At 33.4% G+C, this 17,845-nt stretch overlaps 1 protein-coding gene across 1 annotated transcript in view; it reads left to right on the forward strand.

The window, feature by feature from the left end:
- The first annotated feature begins 4,454 nt into the window (after positions 1 to 4,454).
- LOC136973485 (histone-lysine N-trimethyltransferase SMYD5-like) overlaps positions 4,455 to 17,845 on the forward strand; it is a 28,309-nt gene continuing 14,918 nt past the window's right edge. The window contains exons 1-4 of the mRNA XM_067268217.1: positions 4,455 to 4,578; positions 11,082 to 11,330; positions 11,394 to 11,515; positions 17,324 to 17,393. Coding sequence (XP_067124318.1) covers positions 4,516 to 4,578; positions 11,082 to 11,330; positions 11,394 to 11,515; positions 17,324 to 17,393 — 504 coding nt within the window. The 5' untranslated portion in view covers positions 4,455 to 4,515. The remainder of the gene's footprint in view (positions 4,579 to 11,081; positions 11,331 to 11,393; positions 11,516 to 17,323; positions 17,394 to 17,845) is intronic.

Raw genomic sequence — 17,845 nt, forward strand, 5'->3', positions numbered from 1 at the left:
TGACGTATAATATTTTTTAAAATGTGTTATAAATATTAATTTATAATAAACTAAAAGTTACTTGGTATGTGTTCTTTAGCACCGCAAATTATCTCATCTTCACCTTCGTTAAGAACTTTCTTATAAGGTGGAGGGCTGTTTTCGTCACCAATACCCCACTCTGCACTCTTATCGCATACCGGATTAAGCATTTCTGCTCTAAAAGTTACATTTTATTAAAGTTAATTTCAGAAAATATACGATACATCGGTTTTAATATTAAGAAATTATATAATTGACATATACTCGATTTGTAATCCTGAGAGCTTCCCATTAGGGCACATTATGATGTTGGATACGCATGGTACTTCTGTAGTTGTAGTTGGTTTCAAAGTAGTAGTGGTAGTTGTAGGAGCTATTGTTGTCGTGGTTGTAGTAGGTGCTTTAGTTGTTGTAGTAGTGGGTGCTCGAGTTGTTGTAGTGGTTGTAGGAGCTTCTGTTGTAGTAGTGGGTTCTCGAGTTGTTGTAATGGTTGTAGGAGCTTGTGTTGTAGTAGTGGTCGTGGGCGCCTGTGTCGTTGTAGTAGTTGTCGGAGCTTGTGTCGTTGTTGTAGTCGTGGGCGCCTGTGTCGTTGTAGTAGTTGTCGGAGCCTGTGTTGTTGTAGTAGTCGTGGGCGCCTGTGTCGTTGTAGTGGTTGTGGGTGCCTGTGTCGTTGTAGTGGTTGTGGGCGCCTGCGTCGTTGTAGTGGTTGTGGGCGCCTCTGTTGTTGTAGTGGTTGTGTGGGCTTGTGTTGTTGTACTGGTTGTGGGCGCTTGTGTCGTTGTAGTGGTTGTGGGTGCCTGTGTCGTTGTAGTGGTCGTGGGCGCCTGTGTCGTTGTAGTGGTTGTGGGCGCCTGGGTCGTTGTAGTGGTTGTGGGCGCTTGTGTTGTTGTAGTCGTGGGCGCCTGTGTCGTTGTAGTGGTTGTGGGCGCCTGTGTCGTTGTAGTGGTTGTGGGCGCCTGTGTTGTTGTTGTAGTCGTGGGCGCTTGTGTTGTTGTAGTGGTTGTGGGTACCTTTGTTGTTGTAGTGGTTGTGGGCACCTGTGTTGTTGTAGTGGTTGTGGGTGCTTGTGTCGTTGTAGTGGTTGTTGGTGCTTGTGTCGTTGTAGTGGTTGTGGGAGCCTGTGTTGTTGTAGTGGTTGTGGCGCTTGAGTTGTTGTAGTGGTTGTGGGCGCTTGAGTTGTCGTAGTGGTTGTTGGTGCTTCTGTAGTAGTTGTCACAATCTCTGTAGTAGTTGTAGTTGGAAGTGCGGTAGTACTCGTAGTTGCGTCTAAATAAATGGAATATGTTCGTTGAATCTCATATCTACAAATTTACTAAATAAATAGAACTTAAATTTAATTAACAGAATATATTAATTACACAATTCAGACATCTTTAAAAACAACAACCAGACAACAAATAATAATAATTTCTTTGGTATTTCTAGCATTATTTACTCTACTTATTCCAGATTAAAATTAACATCCTACAAACTGATATAAGTTAATCTAATTTAATATAAAATATTAGACACATAAATTTATAAAATTAAAACTATCTGAGGTACCTGTCTTCACTGGAGGAAAAAATATATTTAGTAAAAGTAATATACTCATATAAAAATACACACAAAAATGTATAAAATGAAAAAGTTATTTACTTATAATAAACTAATAATAGATACAATTAAAGATATTTTTGCATTAAAGTTTACTTTAAAAATTTCTATAATGTGAGAAGGATTAAGCCATTTTCAAGTGATACACAAACAGACAAACAAGTCAAATTAAAATTCAGAAGTAGCCTATATACTTCCCAGGACTACCCTGAATTTATGTACGAAGTTTTGTACAAATCGATTCAGCCGTTCTCACGTAATACTCGATCTAACGGACAAACACAGACAAGAATTGAATTACAGGTATATACATGTGTATATAGATTGATGTTAAAATGCCATTCTTAACTAAAAACTAGTGGTTAATGTTACCTATGGTTCCAAGATGGCGGCTCGTCTGATTCCAGCAAGGAAACAGTGGGGACGCACGTTCTAACCTAACCTAACCTAATCTAACCTATTCTAATAATTTGTTGGTAATAATTATGGTAATTTATTTGATTAGGTGAGGTTAGGTTAGAATGTGTGTCCCCAGTTTTTCTTCTATTTGCTGGAATCAGAGACGAGCCGCCATCTTGGAACCATAGTTAACATTAACAAAACTAGTAAATCAATACAGTTCTCTATAATTTAACGAGTATAATGGGTAAGGAGCATCATTTCTCGTTGGCAGTTACAAGTGAATCAATTCTTAATTAATGGACAAAATTGAAAATCTTTCAAATAAACTTTGTGTGTTGTACAGGTCTGTACTCAGAATTTTTAAAATGGTGGGGTTTTGGTGGATTTATGGTATAAAGCATGCAAATCTTGGGGTTTTGGTGGATTTATGGTGTAAAGCATGTCCCTGTTTAGACAAAAAAAATTAATATTCAGTATGGAACCTTCAGTATTCAGAGATTTTATTTATTCTGCCAACAGCACACCTTCGAAATTAAAGAATATTTCTTACCAGGATAACTAATTTTAACTTTTCAGTGCAAGATAAAAGAATTTGCTTATTTTTAAGATATTTCAAGTTAATCTTACCTGTAGTAGTTGTTGTTGGTCGAACTGTCGTCGTTGTCGTCGGCTTTGAAGTTGTTGTAGTCGTTGCTTCTTCTTGAAGCTTTTATTACAAAACAAATATTCTATTACTAAGCGTTATTTTTGTAAATAAGAATAATAAGTCAGAATATACATACCCTATAATATTTTAATCCCTCTTTAGAAAGGCAATCTGAACATTTATACGTATTTTGTAAAGACAACAGGATGCAATCAGCATCATTCGGATGATAAGCGAAACCGCTGCATTCGTCTTTGTCGCTACATTTAGCTGCGCATAGGATTTTAGAACCAACTGAGGAGTTTTCTAAAGCATAAAACTCACCGCTTTCTTTTACCAATTTATAAAGTACAGACTGAGATGAAATTCCATTAAACAGAAATATCATTTGAAAAATGATAAATGTGGCCATCTTCCTCTGAAATCCTTCTACTTGTGAATTGTGATTAAATGTTAAACGTCGTATAATTAATTATCATTGATTGCCAACTTAATTACTTTTTATTCGGCACGCAAAATATTCATGAATATATAAGTTAGTTACTGAATAATTGAAATTAATAACGTCACGAATTTAATGTTCTTAAATTAAGCTTTTGCTTTTCAAAAAACGTCGCCTTTACTGCTCATGCAGTCTTAACTGAAACAATAAAATAAAGCTATAAATCTCCAAATTAATTAAATGATATCTCTGATTAGTTCGGGACAGGTCGATAAAACTTAGGAATTTCTAGATATGTCGGACCTTTCCCTCACCATTCGATCATCCTGTTGTGGGTCTGTTCAAATATATTAATGATTGTGCTAAAAACAGTCTTTCAGTGCCCACAAGTAACCAAAAGGGCCTTTAAAAAAGTTAAAAAAAAACAACCCGACTTTTCCATGGTGAGCCAGTTCCTAATACACGAACCTCTCTGCAAAATTTCATAAATTTACCACAAAAATAAAATAAAATATATTAAGCTTTAAAGTGGGTGAACATAATCATGCCCCCACACAAACACACACACTAACATTCATATATACAGAAAAAAAAACTGAATTTTTTGAATTTCTGAACGTTTCAAGGTCCCGAATCGAAAAATGTAAGGTCTACCAGTGGCCGAACAGATAAAATTTCTGAACACTGGTGGGTCGTGGGCTCGAGTCTCCCCAACAGGCTGGCCACGTGAAGTTTTCTGAGTTTTCTTCACCTTAGAAACACCTAAATAGGGCCCAATTTCCCATAAACCACCTCCGAGACGCATTCCCCCTCGCAGATGGCCCATTCTTCGATGCGATTTATATATACGTCGAATGTCGAAGAGGTTTTTATTAACTAATTTGATTGAAATTCAACTGCGGCAGGTACCGAAAAATGGAAGTAGTATCTTTTCCGCATGCGCATTAAAGTCTAATTTTAAATATTAACCTCATCGATGATTCGTGTGGCGCCGAGATCTCCAGGCGTCATTAGACGCCTGGAGATCTCGGCGCCACTAACTTCTAAATCGATAGTCTTGTCGTTGATTGGTCGGGATGTCGTGTTTAACATAGGAATTATATGGAGTTGGCCTTTTTCCTATAATTCCTTAGGGAATTATATGGAGCACGTTCGGCAACCGAGTTATCGTACGGGGCAAATGTGAGTTGAAATTTTGTTCGTGAACTGAATTGTTCGAAAAGTGAGTTGTACAAAAACGTATAATATATATTAATTAGACAGTAATTATAAATTTTAAAATTATCTGAAAAAGTTTACAAAATAATTTTTTTTTTTTTTTTCTGAACCGGTCGTTTATTCAAAACTTCTTATCTGGCAACACTTTACCCGCACTAGAAGATTCGCACGTGTGGAGGCCATTTAGAGAATGGATCTGTCCTCCTCAGGGGACGTTGCGAGTGTAGAAGTTCGAGAAATTGGCGGTTCTAAGGTGAATTTTATCGTATCAATTCGCTTTTAATAACGTAATTTTAAAACACGCGTTACGCATTTAACCATCGCGTGATTATTTATTATAAATATACGTTTCTAGCGCTCAGATTTCTTTTTTCTCCTCATGTTTTGAGAGTTTTAAGAATTATCGCCTCGGTTATCGTAAAATAATTGAAATTTTATAAATCTTTCGCTTTATTACCACGTTAAATAACTCGAAATTTTTAATTATATTCGCGTAATTTAATTAATAATCGCATGGATGTTGGCTTTCATTGATTATTTTTTCATTGAAATTGATTATTTTATGATGATGGTCGGAAATTTCGATAATTTCTTGTCATTTTTCGCTAGATCTCGGCATTACAGCAAATTATTCTCTGTATTTTTGCTGAAAATTATGTTTTTCTTGTTATAAAATGTTCAAAGAGCATCTGATAAAGAGAGAATAAGATGAAGGCTAATTGATTTCTCAAGCATCTACTAAATTTCATTAATATCGAGCAAATTTTTTTTCACTGCATTTTAATGTCTGTATTTTTAATGTATTCTGCATCATCTACGTAGAAGTTTCATTTTTAGTAAGAAATACTCTTCGGTGAAATGAAATAAAACAGCATGGAAGATAAATGAAACAGCAGAAAAAAATAACAACAACTAAGCCAAAAATTTACTTAAAGAAGATTGCTAATAAAGAAATTTATCTCTAAATTATTTATTTTATTTGTGAGTTATGAAATTAAATATAAATTCAAAATTATGTTGAATTATTGATTCGGTTGTAAGGTTACGTAAGTCGAATAAAACTTGCGCAAAATTATATTTTTAAGACCACCTGGAAATTCATTAAAAAGTAGGAAAATTCTCATCAATTAAACAACGGATTTCCCATTAAATATTTGTTACAATTGCATTTTTATTTTATTTTTCGCTTATGTAGTATTTTTTGTTATTTTTCTGATATAGATTAAAAATTTGTAAACATTTTTATTTAATTTTTTGGTTAATGTTACCTATGGTAGCAAACATGGCGGCTCACTTCCGAAACAGTAAGGACGCACGTTCTAAACTAGCCTAACCTAACCTTTTCTAATAAATTACCATAATTATTGCCAACCAAATTATTTGAATAGGGGTAATCTATTAGAATAGATTAGGTTAGGTTAGAATGTGCGTCCCCACTGTTTCAGAGACTAGCTGCCGTGTTCGCTACCATAGGTAACATTAACCAGTTTTTTAATTACTCAAATATTTGACCTGTGATTTGGTATTACTAACTTTTGACTTTGGTTTTGTCCCATTTGCAAAAAGGTTTTCTGTTGCCGGCATAGATGTTCCCTTGTTCTTTTGACATGCATAGTCTTTGCTATATAAAAAAATATGGCTCCAAGTTACATAAAAATCAATCAACATATATCTAGGGTTGTGGAATGATTTCCTTGTCACGTACTTTCTATATTTTATTGCTATTATCCACTTCCATACCTTGCTGCTAAATGCATCAAAGGTTTCCAAAGTGGATGAAATTAAAATACAAATGCATATATCACTTTTTTTAATAGTGAAAGTGATAAAGTATTTAGTGTGACAAAATTTAAAAAGAAAAAACAAGTGGTATTTCTATAAAGGAATTAAATAGATTACAAATTTCCTACTTTTTACATTTTAATTTTAAAATTTGCTAATATCAATTATTATATTCTAATGAACTGTTTCAAATAGTCTTCTAGCAAATGCTCAATAAGATCTCTCATTTAATCTCCAAGGTGAAAGAAATATAATCATTTACAATAGAAATAAGTAGAGCGGATTACAAGTGGTTAAGGTGGGGGCCAATGGTCTAGGTTTGAATCCAAGTGGGTTGAAAATGCCCAAGAATTTTTTGGGAGCTGCTCCATCTGGATATGTTGAACTCCATCCTTCTCTGCCTGGCCACCCTATTTTGGGCCTAGCCAAACCAATAATGGACTTGCTAAAAGGGTTTTCTTAGTGTTCATGGAGTGGATAAAGTTACAGTAGAGCGTCGGTAAGTGGAATGGCCGGAAAGTGGAACGATTTTCAGTCGGACTGTGTTGTGCTGAATCGAATGTTTTTGATACTAAATTTACTTCTAAAGTATAATTTTCATGTTTTTTATATTCTTTAATATATTTATTTTGTTTGTACAAAATGCAGAAATAATTTTTAACGATACGATAGCCTCGATGATTATTATAAAAATTTTTGTTAGGCTTAAAATCGACGAAAATTCAACACGAAGCGACACGCAACGGAGAAAAATTCAACAGGAAGCGATACGCAACGGAGAAAAATTTGAACATCGGACAGGTTAATGTATTTTTTCGTACAAAGTCGGAAACTGGAACAAATCATTAACTGGAAGGACCCCAGTCCCCAATTGGTTCCACTTATCGACGCTCTACTGTATTTTTAAAAAAGAAAAAGGTGGAAATAAGTACCTTAAATTTGTCTGATTTTAATGCCAATGAGCTGAGAAACATTGAGGTTTAATTAATGAATTGACTCTTAATGTTAGAATAAGGGAATGAAAAGGTAAACAACACGAGTAAGTAAATATAAATAAAATTACTCATGCTACTTCACATTTAAATAAGTAAACAACAGTATTTTCATCTTTAGTGAATATATAAGGAACTTTCAAATGAAGAATGTGGAACAATTTTCAAACATAAACCATGTACAGGTATCCCTCATATAACACGGCAATCTGTTATACGAAACAAAGGACTATTGTAAAACATAGGGTTATGTTCCAGAAGTTAGCAAAAGTATACTATTATTTTTCGTTACTAAGAGAAATATGTTTATTAAAGCAATCGATAACTTATTTCCATCAATAACTAACTGAAAATCACAATTAAAAGTACCTGTATTACGTGTTAATATTAATTTTAGTTAAACAAGGGCATTTTCTTTACAAGGTGCTTGAATTTAAAAGATATATATATATATATCTTATTATAATATATATCAAAGAATGAAGTTTAAATTGTGAAATCTTGTACGGAGGATTTCCACAACCATGGAAGTTGTGTTGTATGGCGGGATATCCCCAATTTTCAAACCATGTACCAGGATACCTGTGTGTGTGTGTGTGTGTGTGTGTGTGTGTGTGTGTATGTATTTATTTGGTGAATGGTATTATAAAATCCATTTATAATCATTTTGAGTCTTGTCTTTAATGAAAACAATAAGCAGGAAAGTTATAGGATTAGGGTGCGACTATGCAGACACGTTTTTAGAGCGAGCGAGAGGTTGCGAGAAATTTAGGTTTTGCAAAGGAAAACCATGCACAAGCGAGAAGTGAGAAATAACACTGGCGAGAGCAAATTTCTGGTTCTTGCACATATCTGACAGGTTTTGATATTTATTGCGTCTCGCCACATATTCTCGCTCGCTCGCATCTGCATAGTCGCACCCTTACAGTTATCTTTTAAAAGCTGGAATTTTTTGAATAAAATTGTACAAATGAACATTTTCAGCTTTAACTTTACATATAGAACAAACATTTTTTGCCTAATTTACAGGAATATTTGAATGGTTCCAGTTTAGAACTCAACATAGCTCTTTTATCTTTGAAACAGCTTGTAACAATAATTGAAGACAAACTCCACAATTTAAACTGTTTTGTGTAAACAAATAATAAAGTACTGGTTAAAACTGATGATGATGATGATAAATGTTAATGATTGTTATAATAATGGCCATTTTTTCAGGCTGATAAAATAAGAGCCTAAAAATTCTAACGATAACTTTGTTACTACAACACTGATTTCAGTAGCAAAGTTTTCTATTTTTTCAAACTTAATTTTCATAATATCCATGATTAGATAGAATTGCAGCTCTAAATGAGATGGCTGAGATCTTATCAGAGCTGTGGACCATGTTCACGGGATTAAAAAGTCAAGTTAATCAATGGTCCCCATGTGAACCTCTGTAAGGTATATTCCCCGAAATCAGTCTATTTGGAATATTGAAGACCTTTGAGGGTCTTTAAATGGTAAAATTTAAAAGTGAAAAAATCTGAAACTATTTCTCAAAACTGTTAAAAATCAATTGTTTTCCAGTTTGCTAAGAGCTCATAAAACATGATAAATGCCATTGTATTGACTACTTCCAGAGTGCAATCATGTTTTAACAATCAGCCCAATTATCTTGAAAACTGGAGGCGAATATCCAAAGTTTTCAAGGACCAAGGGTCACAATTAGAGATCTAGTATGGTTGAAACTCCTTATTCAAAACTGCACTTAAACCCATGATTACAGTAAATTCATTCTACTATAATTATTTATATTGATTGTAACCTAGCATCATGTAATTTTTTTATAATACATTTTTCAAATTTCTAACCTACAAGCAATATTCTTCCTGTTTATAAATTTATTAGCGAGGTTGAGGCCGAAGTTTTAAATGCGAAATGTGTATGTCGGACGTTCGGCGCCGCTTTCCTGTGAGCCTAAAAGTTTGACAATGGTGTTTGGAAAGTCAGTGGAATCGTGCTCGACATTCCAAGCGCCATTGTCAAACTTCTAGGCTTACGGGAAAGCGCCGCTGAACGTCCGACGTATACGTTTTCACGTTTAAAACTTTGGCCTCAACCTCGCTATTATTTTCCTGGTTTTCCCACCCTGTCAACTTGATGCTATTTGAAGACATTTTCTACAATCAATGATTTTTTTATACATTCGTCTAATCGGTCCCTCCTATATAATAAACACGCTTAAATCTTTTCGTATATGTTGCTCTTAGTCTTATTGTAAAATGACACTGAAACTTTCAGATGTATAACCGATTTTCAAGAATACTTTTGTCTGTATTAATCGACTTCTTTACTTATTGATTAGGACAAGAATACATTTGGAAAGAAGCCAGAACTCTCAAAGTTTGATGTATTTCTCCTTTACATTGTACTGTTGTAACTTAATGAACTATTTTTATAATTAAATAAGACTGCTTGTTCATATTGTTTATATACATCATTATCTTATAAAGCTTATCTCTAAAATGAATTTTAAAATGCTTCAAAATTAAAATTTTTACTAACTTTCATCTTAACCTTAAACACAAAACTGAAAGTTTAGGGTACATTTTATAAACATTATGTAATGGGCTAGTCTGACAAAAGTCAAGTATACTAAGGATAAAACTGACTTCAGCAGTGGCCTACAAGTAAATGTCTGTTGTGAGGTGTGTGCTTTGTCATTTGTGGAACTATTTCATCAATTATGAACGTTTTTATAGTTCTTTAAAATAATTTACAATTAAATGTGCTGAATCCCTTTTACAAGAGTTTTTTACTATTGTATTTTTAACGCTTCTTAACTTGCGATAAAATTTGATTTAAACATTGAGTGGAAGGGGAGGATATTGCGGCTCGGCGATGAAGTATCACGTAACAAGAGAATAAATCAAAATCAGGTTCTTAAACGCAATCAAAAATTAAATTTAATAAAAAAGTAAAGATTAAACACAAAATGAATACAATAACACCCGACTCCAAGTAAAATAAATGAGAGAGAGAGTTTAGTAGTCGTGGTTTCTTGGATGTTTTTGACCAGTTTGTAGAGCTTTGGGAGGACTATAGCATTATCAAAAGGAGCACAGAGAGAAACTGTGGGAACTCTTGGAGAAGACAACTTAACATAACACTTGTAAAACTGAGTGTTTTGCCCTTTTATTCCAGAATCTCCTCCAATGGGGTGTTATGAAGACACACTGTGTGACGAGATCCAAAGGGTGAGTCGCGCCACAAGATGTGTCAGCAGTGTGTGAGATAATTAGCTTCATTATGGGAAATGATCTAATCTTAGTAAAAACAGAAGTTTTTACTTTCCTCATTGTACGAATTTGAAAGTAAAGGTGAATGTAATGATTTTTTTTAAACAAATAAATTCTCAACATCTTTTAATATTAAAATGAAAACTAAAATAAATCACCTTTAAATGTGAGTAAAATTAGGTCAGATGGTCTCCAGATTTTCACAATATATAACTAGACGATACAGCGCTTGTGTATTTGTGGTAGACAGCATATAGCTCGTATTAAATTTGGTCCCTACCGCTATAAAATAAAAACATCGGATACGTGTACTTTTTAGCAGATTTAATTATGTGAGGAAGATAAACTCCATACAAACACACATACGATGTTTATTTGTCATTTCTTTGCTTATTTGGCTATGTAAATTTTAAGATTGCATTAATTGCAATATCTAGCAAGGCAGTAACAAACACAATTAACTTGGTGTGCTTATTATTGTCTTGCACTTAAGTATAAATTACAATATCAAGCTACTAATTAGTAATTAGAGAAGTCAGAAATTGTTTAACTGTCTCCAGAAACTCAATTTTTAAACTTTGATGAACTATTTTTTTCTATAAAATATTGATAAATACTTTGCAAAATTACTGGATCAATAATTTAACAAATATACGAGTTTAATTACAGAAGAATTTTATTAAATATATTTATTATTTTAGGGTAAAGGGCTGTTTGCCTTGCGTAAATTCAAAACAGGCGATGTTATATTTGAAGAAAAACCATTAGTATGTTGCCAATTTCTGTGGAATCAAGTTTATGGTTATCTTGCCTGTGATTATTGTATGCGACCGTTAGAAACTGCAGAAAAGAATGCTCGCAGGTTGACTGGAAATCAAGATATAACTGTGCCATATTCTCAGTGCTGCATCGTGAAAGAAGAAAATCACGTCGATTGTCCATTTTGTGAGGTAAAGTTTAACTCTGGCAGTAGTTTATTAATTAGAATGTATAATTAAAACTTTACGTTTTAGATCACTTATTGTACTGACGAATGTCGGAGATTAGCTTGGGAACAGTACCATCAGAATCTCTGCCTCGGTTCGTCTGCGGGTGATCCAAATCATCCGCTAGAGAAGCTCCAAGATGCATGGAGGTAATTTATCAATGTAATACTTTATTGCTTTTATGTTCTGATAAGTTTAAGTAATAACTTGTTTATATAATAAAATAGCTTTATTAACCAACATCAATTTTTAATTTAACAAGTACTACTAACTTTTTAAAATTCCATTCTTCACATTCAACAACAAAAATTAATTCTTTGTACTCGTAATTGCACTACTGCTGAACAATACTGATAACCAGTGGTGCCCAAACTTTTCAGTTGGTGAGTCAACTTGCACATAAGTCATGGGTCAGAAATATCTTATATATATTAAAAGTAGACCTATTTCTATCATCTATAAGTGATGTTGCAAATATGTTTGAGGGCTGGAAAATATGTGGCATAGCCAAATTTGGCCTGGGAGCCATAGTTTGGATACCAATGCTATAAACTGTAAGACCACTGTTGCTTATACAGTGGCATGCTTATTATATGTCACAACTCTACTGGCACTGTTACAGCTCATATATAATGTTTATAATTTGGGGGTATACTATACTGTACAATGGTACAGTACAGTATACTATTAGACTGTACTACAGCAACACATGTCTACATAACAACCGTGTATGTATTATAATTATTTTCTTATATCCTCATTGTGGTGCTGATGATGATTGTGTCATGATAGTACAGCAAATGAGGATATGTCACAAGTGTGAGAACCCGGACTTTTATTTTTTTTTCTAGCAATGATTTAATATAACAAATACCGTATTTTTCGACATATAAGATGACCCCCGACTTTTACAGTTAAAATATAGAGTTTGGGATATACTCGCCCTATAAGACGACCCCCAACTTTTGAGAAGATTTTCCTGGGTTAAAAAGTTGTCTTCTACGCTGGAATATACAGTAAACAATTTTGCTCCCTTTAAGGGTCTACCTCAGGTTTTTTACACAAATTCAAAAGATCAATGTACAGTACTGCATATTCAAAGTGGAATGTTTGAATGCACACATTACATTATTTAAACATACAATGCAACAAATGTAATCATACATATAGAATAGGTAAAACATATAGGTAAAAACTTGTATGTATATAAGTGTATGATGTGCACTTACTTGATAATGTCACAGGTTAGATTTGACTACACACTAGTAAATACATTTTATTTATTTACTAGTACAAGGGAAACCCTGCATGTACAACAAAAAAAAACATTACAATCATCACTATCAAATCCAGTACAAAATTCATTATTATTAACAGTACAGCATGTAATAATAATCTTTTTCAAAATCAGTTTGGATTCCTTTCAGTCCAAAATTTCTTTCATGATGGCTTTCATATCTCTATTGTACGTGAAATTTATGATTTTAGTGATATCACTGCATTGAGTCTTTGCTGTATCTAAAATCACAAAGTTCACATACAATAGATATACGAAAGCCATCATGAAAGAAATTTCGTACTGCAAGGAGTCCAAAATGATTTTGAAAAGAGCTCCGAAACTCCATATGATATTTAGGAATGACAAGGATAGCATTAATAAAGAAGGAAAAGTAGGGGTGTACAGGATTCCTTATGAAAACGTGCAATTAGGAATCAAGAGAAACTATATTGGTGATACAAAAAGAAATTTGAGAATCAGGCTGAAGGAGCACAAATATAATGTCAATAAGGGATCCAATGCCACAGTATTATTTCAGATGGCACAGGCTGAAGGCTCCATAGAAAAATGAAAGGAAGCAGATATTGTTAAGTCTTTACATTCCCCAACTTTAGCAATGATTGCAGAAAAAAATTGAAATTTACAAGGGCAAGCTACAAGATACATGCATTAATGCAAGGGATGCGGAAGGTCTTCCATCTGCATAGAAGTACTTAGGAGTTCTTAAAAAATCTTTTTAACTAACTTATACCTTAAGTTTTACACTTTTGGTTTTTTATATATGATATTACTACATGATATATAATATTATATCTGAGTATTATTTTGCGACTGGATAGCATCCTGGTGGTCGCCCCTACAGGTGGCAACTGTGACACCGAGCTGTCCAAGATGGGAGTATTATTTTATTTTGTATTTATACATGAATAATGAAAGATTATAACAAAATATATATATTGTTATAATTATTAATTTTGTCATTATTTTTGTATTTGAATTTATATTCTATTGTAGAACAATGTTATTTTCTCATTTAACCTGAGGATGGCCTATTGAATAGGCTGAAAACGCTAGTTATGTTTAAATAAATTGTCTCACCAACTTAAGGTGTAGTTGGGTGGTCTATTAACCAAGGCCAAATCAATTACAGAACATCTTATTTCACCCACATAAGTATAATAACCTTTATCCTATACCATTTAAAATTATATATCCCGCAACTTCACAAAAATCCAGCACTCTTCCAATCTTTTGTGATTATTTATTAATGTACCTTGTTATGGCCTCAACATCCAATCTTAATTTAGATCCTCATTACGATCAGAAATCCATTCCTGTAGCTCTGCACCAATGTGAGCATTAAAACAAGTAAAATGGCAAAGCCAAATTTGAGACAAGACTATATCTCAGAGACTCACTACTAAGCAGGATCACTTCGATGCTCATTCTCATTCTTCAATCATATTTGGTATTGTTGGTTTTGAAAGAGATTATTCAAACTTTGCCAGCCATAGCCATGGTCATGGCTGTGGCCGGCAAAAATTTCCCATTTTTGAAAAAAATAACGGTGGCTATTGTATCGTTCGCAATTATTTTTTTTATTTTGCACAAACGAAATATATATATTAATAAGTGTAAAAAGAAAAAGAATTCTATTTTGGAAGTTAGTTTTAATATAAAATTATAACCACGCACCATCTAGTTTCAAAAAGTTTTGATGATGAAACGAGATATCTCCAGTCAATTGGTCACGGTTAGCACGTGGTGACCAGAAATATGTGGGGAATAACACGGGACAGGTAAAAGGGGTTTTTTTTTTTTTTTTTTTTTTTTTCAAAGATTTGTTTGTCAAAATTTGATTTCACAATATTTGTATTACCAACTTACCAACCAGCAACGCGTGCGTAAATCTCACACTTCTGCCTGTTTGTAGAGAGTGTCGCCATTTTGTATTTTATTGTGTTTCGGTTCTCATTCCCTGACTACCTACGAGTCTGGTTTTTTTTATGCGTGCATGATTTGGGCACCTAATACTCTGTGCCAAATTTCAACTCCTGACAGGTATTCCTTCATACTTCTAAGTTGATAAGCCAGCAGGACGTACGATTTTATAAACAAGACATAGTCTTGTCAATTACCAATCAAAAATTCTACCTTATAACAGCAAACCAACCTAACTATTTCTGTCCAAATAGTATTCCATAGAACAGGTCTTATATACATAAAACAAAAAGAAATTACTGGATGCCCTATTGTTAATTCCATAACAATCCAATACCTATTTTTTTTCAAAATATTCACTATCAAAAGCATCTAGCCACCAATAAAATGATCTCTATCAGTCTTCGTAACCTGCTTCTTGAAAAACAAAAGTTATCCGTGTTATGAAAATCGGAAATTGCGGTCCTACCATTCCACCACGTCTCCATTAAGAACATTATATGAAAAGTACACAAAAAAATTTCAAAGAGAATTAGATTTATTTACAATACCTTCACAATTCCACAAAAGTACTAACATACCTACTCCCAGTCAAGTTGAAATTTGCTTTTCCATTTTCTTCCATTATATTTATAAATTTTGTTATCAAGTTTACTACATTCCTATTATTTAAATAAGTAATTGAAGCGCCTATCTTGTGCCAACCAAAAATGCTGCCAACTCTCAAGCACTGAAACATCCACAAATATACTACATCCACATCTCCTGGTGGTTAAAATGCTACATGTTGCCTACATTCAGGTATAGGATGACAAGAGCAATATAAAAGTGTCAGTGTAATACTTTAAGCTTTTGTGCCTTTCCTTTCTAAAAGTTTTACTTTTGTTCTTGCCGTTTTGCCATGCGCGTCTTCAGATAATTACCAGAAGGAGTCCAGTGGAATAAGAAACAACACATTACATATATTACAAAATGAAATATCCACGTCTTCAAGGAAACCTTTGATTGCCTACAACATATATAATTGCCTTCTTCTCAGATACAATGTCGCAAATATAGTTACAACTTTATCAGTATACAATATAAACATTGTCAATATATTTAGAACTCCTCTCGGCATTTTTGTTATCCAGTTTTTCCATGGAAATATCTCGCCTTCGAGAAGCTCTGGACTGGGAGAGTCATCACGATACACATCAATGAGTCTTCTCGGGGTTGCTGTCGCAATTTTTAATAATTTATTAAAAATTTAATTTTTATCAAATAGCTTGAAGATATTGCATTTATACATTATCTTACAAATTACATAATACTGTGAAAATTTATTATTATATTATATGTATGTATTGGAGACGCTCTAACCCAACGGTTTCCAACCGGTGGGTTGCAACCCACAAGGGGGTTACCTAAGCTTTTTTGGGGGGTCGCCTTAATGTTAATAATTTATTTATGCTTGGCAACTTGAGAGATATGCGACGTAATCAGTGGGCAGCCGGCGCTTGCACCTCTCCTTATGCCTGGTAAAATTTGACTGTGGCAAACTAGCCAGGTATAGCGATAGTTGAGACCTCTGTTAACAAGGCCATTTCGCACGTCATACTTTTAGTGGTGCTTTGTAGCCCCGATTCTGTTACTCGGCGTCGCAGGTAGAGGCGCCTCAATCTAGTTTCGTCGTTCCTTCCGCTAGCTCTATAGTCCAAAGTTAAGCAGATGCAAGCTCAATCATCACATTAATAATTAATACTTAATAAAAAATATCATCACTATGGTTAAGTCTTAAAATATATTTTATCAAACCTTTTATTTTTTGTTTTATTGGTCAAATATGATGGATGCGGAAGGGGGTCGCAAACATTTTTAAAAAACTAAAAAGGGTTGCGATTGAAAAAAGGTTGGGAACCACTGCTGTAACCTATGCCTGCACCACCATTCATTACATTATTAATCAATGCTTACAATATCAAATATACAATAAATGCAAAATTCAAGCTTAAAAAAATTGTTTTTCTTTTGTTGTTAAACAGTATAAAAATCAATCAGAGCCCAACTTTCTGACATATTATAACCCTATACAACAAAAAGAGGGGATCTGCAAACACATTAGACCCCCCCACTGACAATGGACATGTGTTGGTCCCTAATTCTTTCAACTTCTTTCTTAATTTGGCAACTGTTATATTGTTTAAATCCAGAGTTTTATAAGCAGATCAAAACTTCCTGTTAGTTTCCACTATTTCGTGCACTAGAGTTAAGTACACATCAAGCTGACACTAGTGCCACCAGCGACGAGATGTAAACCATGCATACCCCATTAGATATTATCTTATTCAGAAATCTGTCACGAGTTAATCTTCTATAAGTGAATTGGTGACACAAGTCACAACATAGACCTCTGCTGTAATTAACAACTGAAAACTGAAGTCATGTTAACCTAAATCGTGTATTCTGTATGAACATTATCTTGACTTCTTGTTATTCCTGATTAACTTTCATTTTGTGACTGTAGTTATGTGTTTGTAAATTTCTACTAGCTCCCGCATGTCAATGTGTAATTTTTAATTTGGTTTGATCCCGTAATACTATTATGTTTTATATCAATGCAAAAATCTGATATTTTTAATAATTGATAATAATTAATACTAATTTCTGATTAATATTAATATCTTTAGTTCCTAATTAATTAAAAATAGAATTATATACAAAGAATATATAAGTAAATTCCCGTTTTCAATTTCAGGAACATTCATTACCCACCGGAAACGGCCAGTATTATGCTTATTGCCAATATGATTGCCACAGTAAAACAAGTAAGAAATCTGTTGTAAAAGATTTTTATTCCCTTTCTTTTCTCAACTATGAAACAATTGCATTTCATACTGCTTGACCTCATTAAAGTCTGTGAAAATATCTAATTATACTGTAGATCAACTTAATTTATTTCCTGTGCACTATAATTTTGAAGCATTTAGAGCTTAAACAGTCAGCTTTTGTTGTCTATCTGGATCTAAAACAAGCATTTGATTCAGTTCTTTAAGTATTCTTTTCAAGGTCTTGGATTTTCAAATTTGTCTCAGACTAGATCAGGGTTTTCTGATTCACACGACTGTATAGCATATTTCGATCAGATTTTATATTTTAAATCGTTAAAGGTCTTTTTATCTTCTGAAAGTGTTGTATTTTGTATGTTTTGGTTGTAAAACACTTAAATTTCCTGCCTTTCTGTTCAAAAATATTAATTAAATCTTAACTTGATGGGATG

This window comes from Centruroides vittatus, unplaced genomic scaffold, assembly GCF_030686945.1.
Source record: "Centruroides vittatus isolate TY-2023 unplaced genomic scaffold, ASM3068694v2 contig_318, whole genome shotgun sequence".
Classification (NCBI taxonomy): Eukaryota; Metazoa; Arthropoda; class Arachnida; order Scorpiones; family Buthidae; genus Centruroides; species Centruroides vittatus.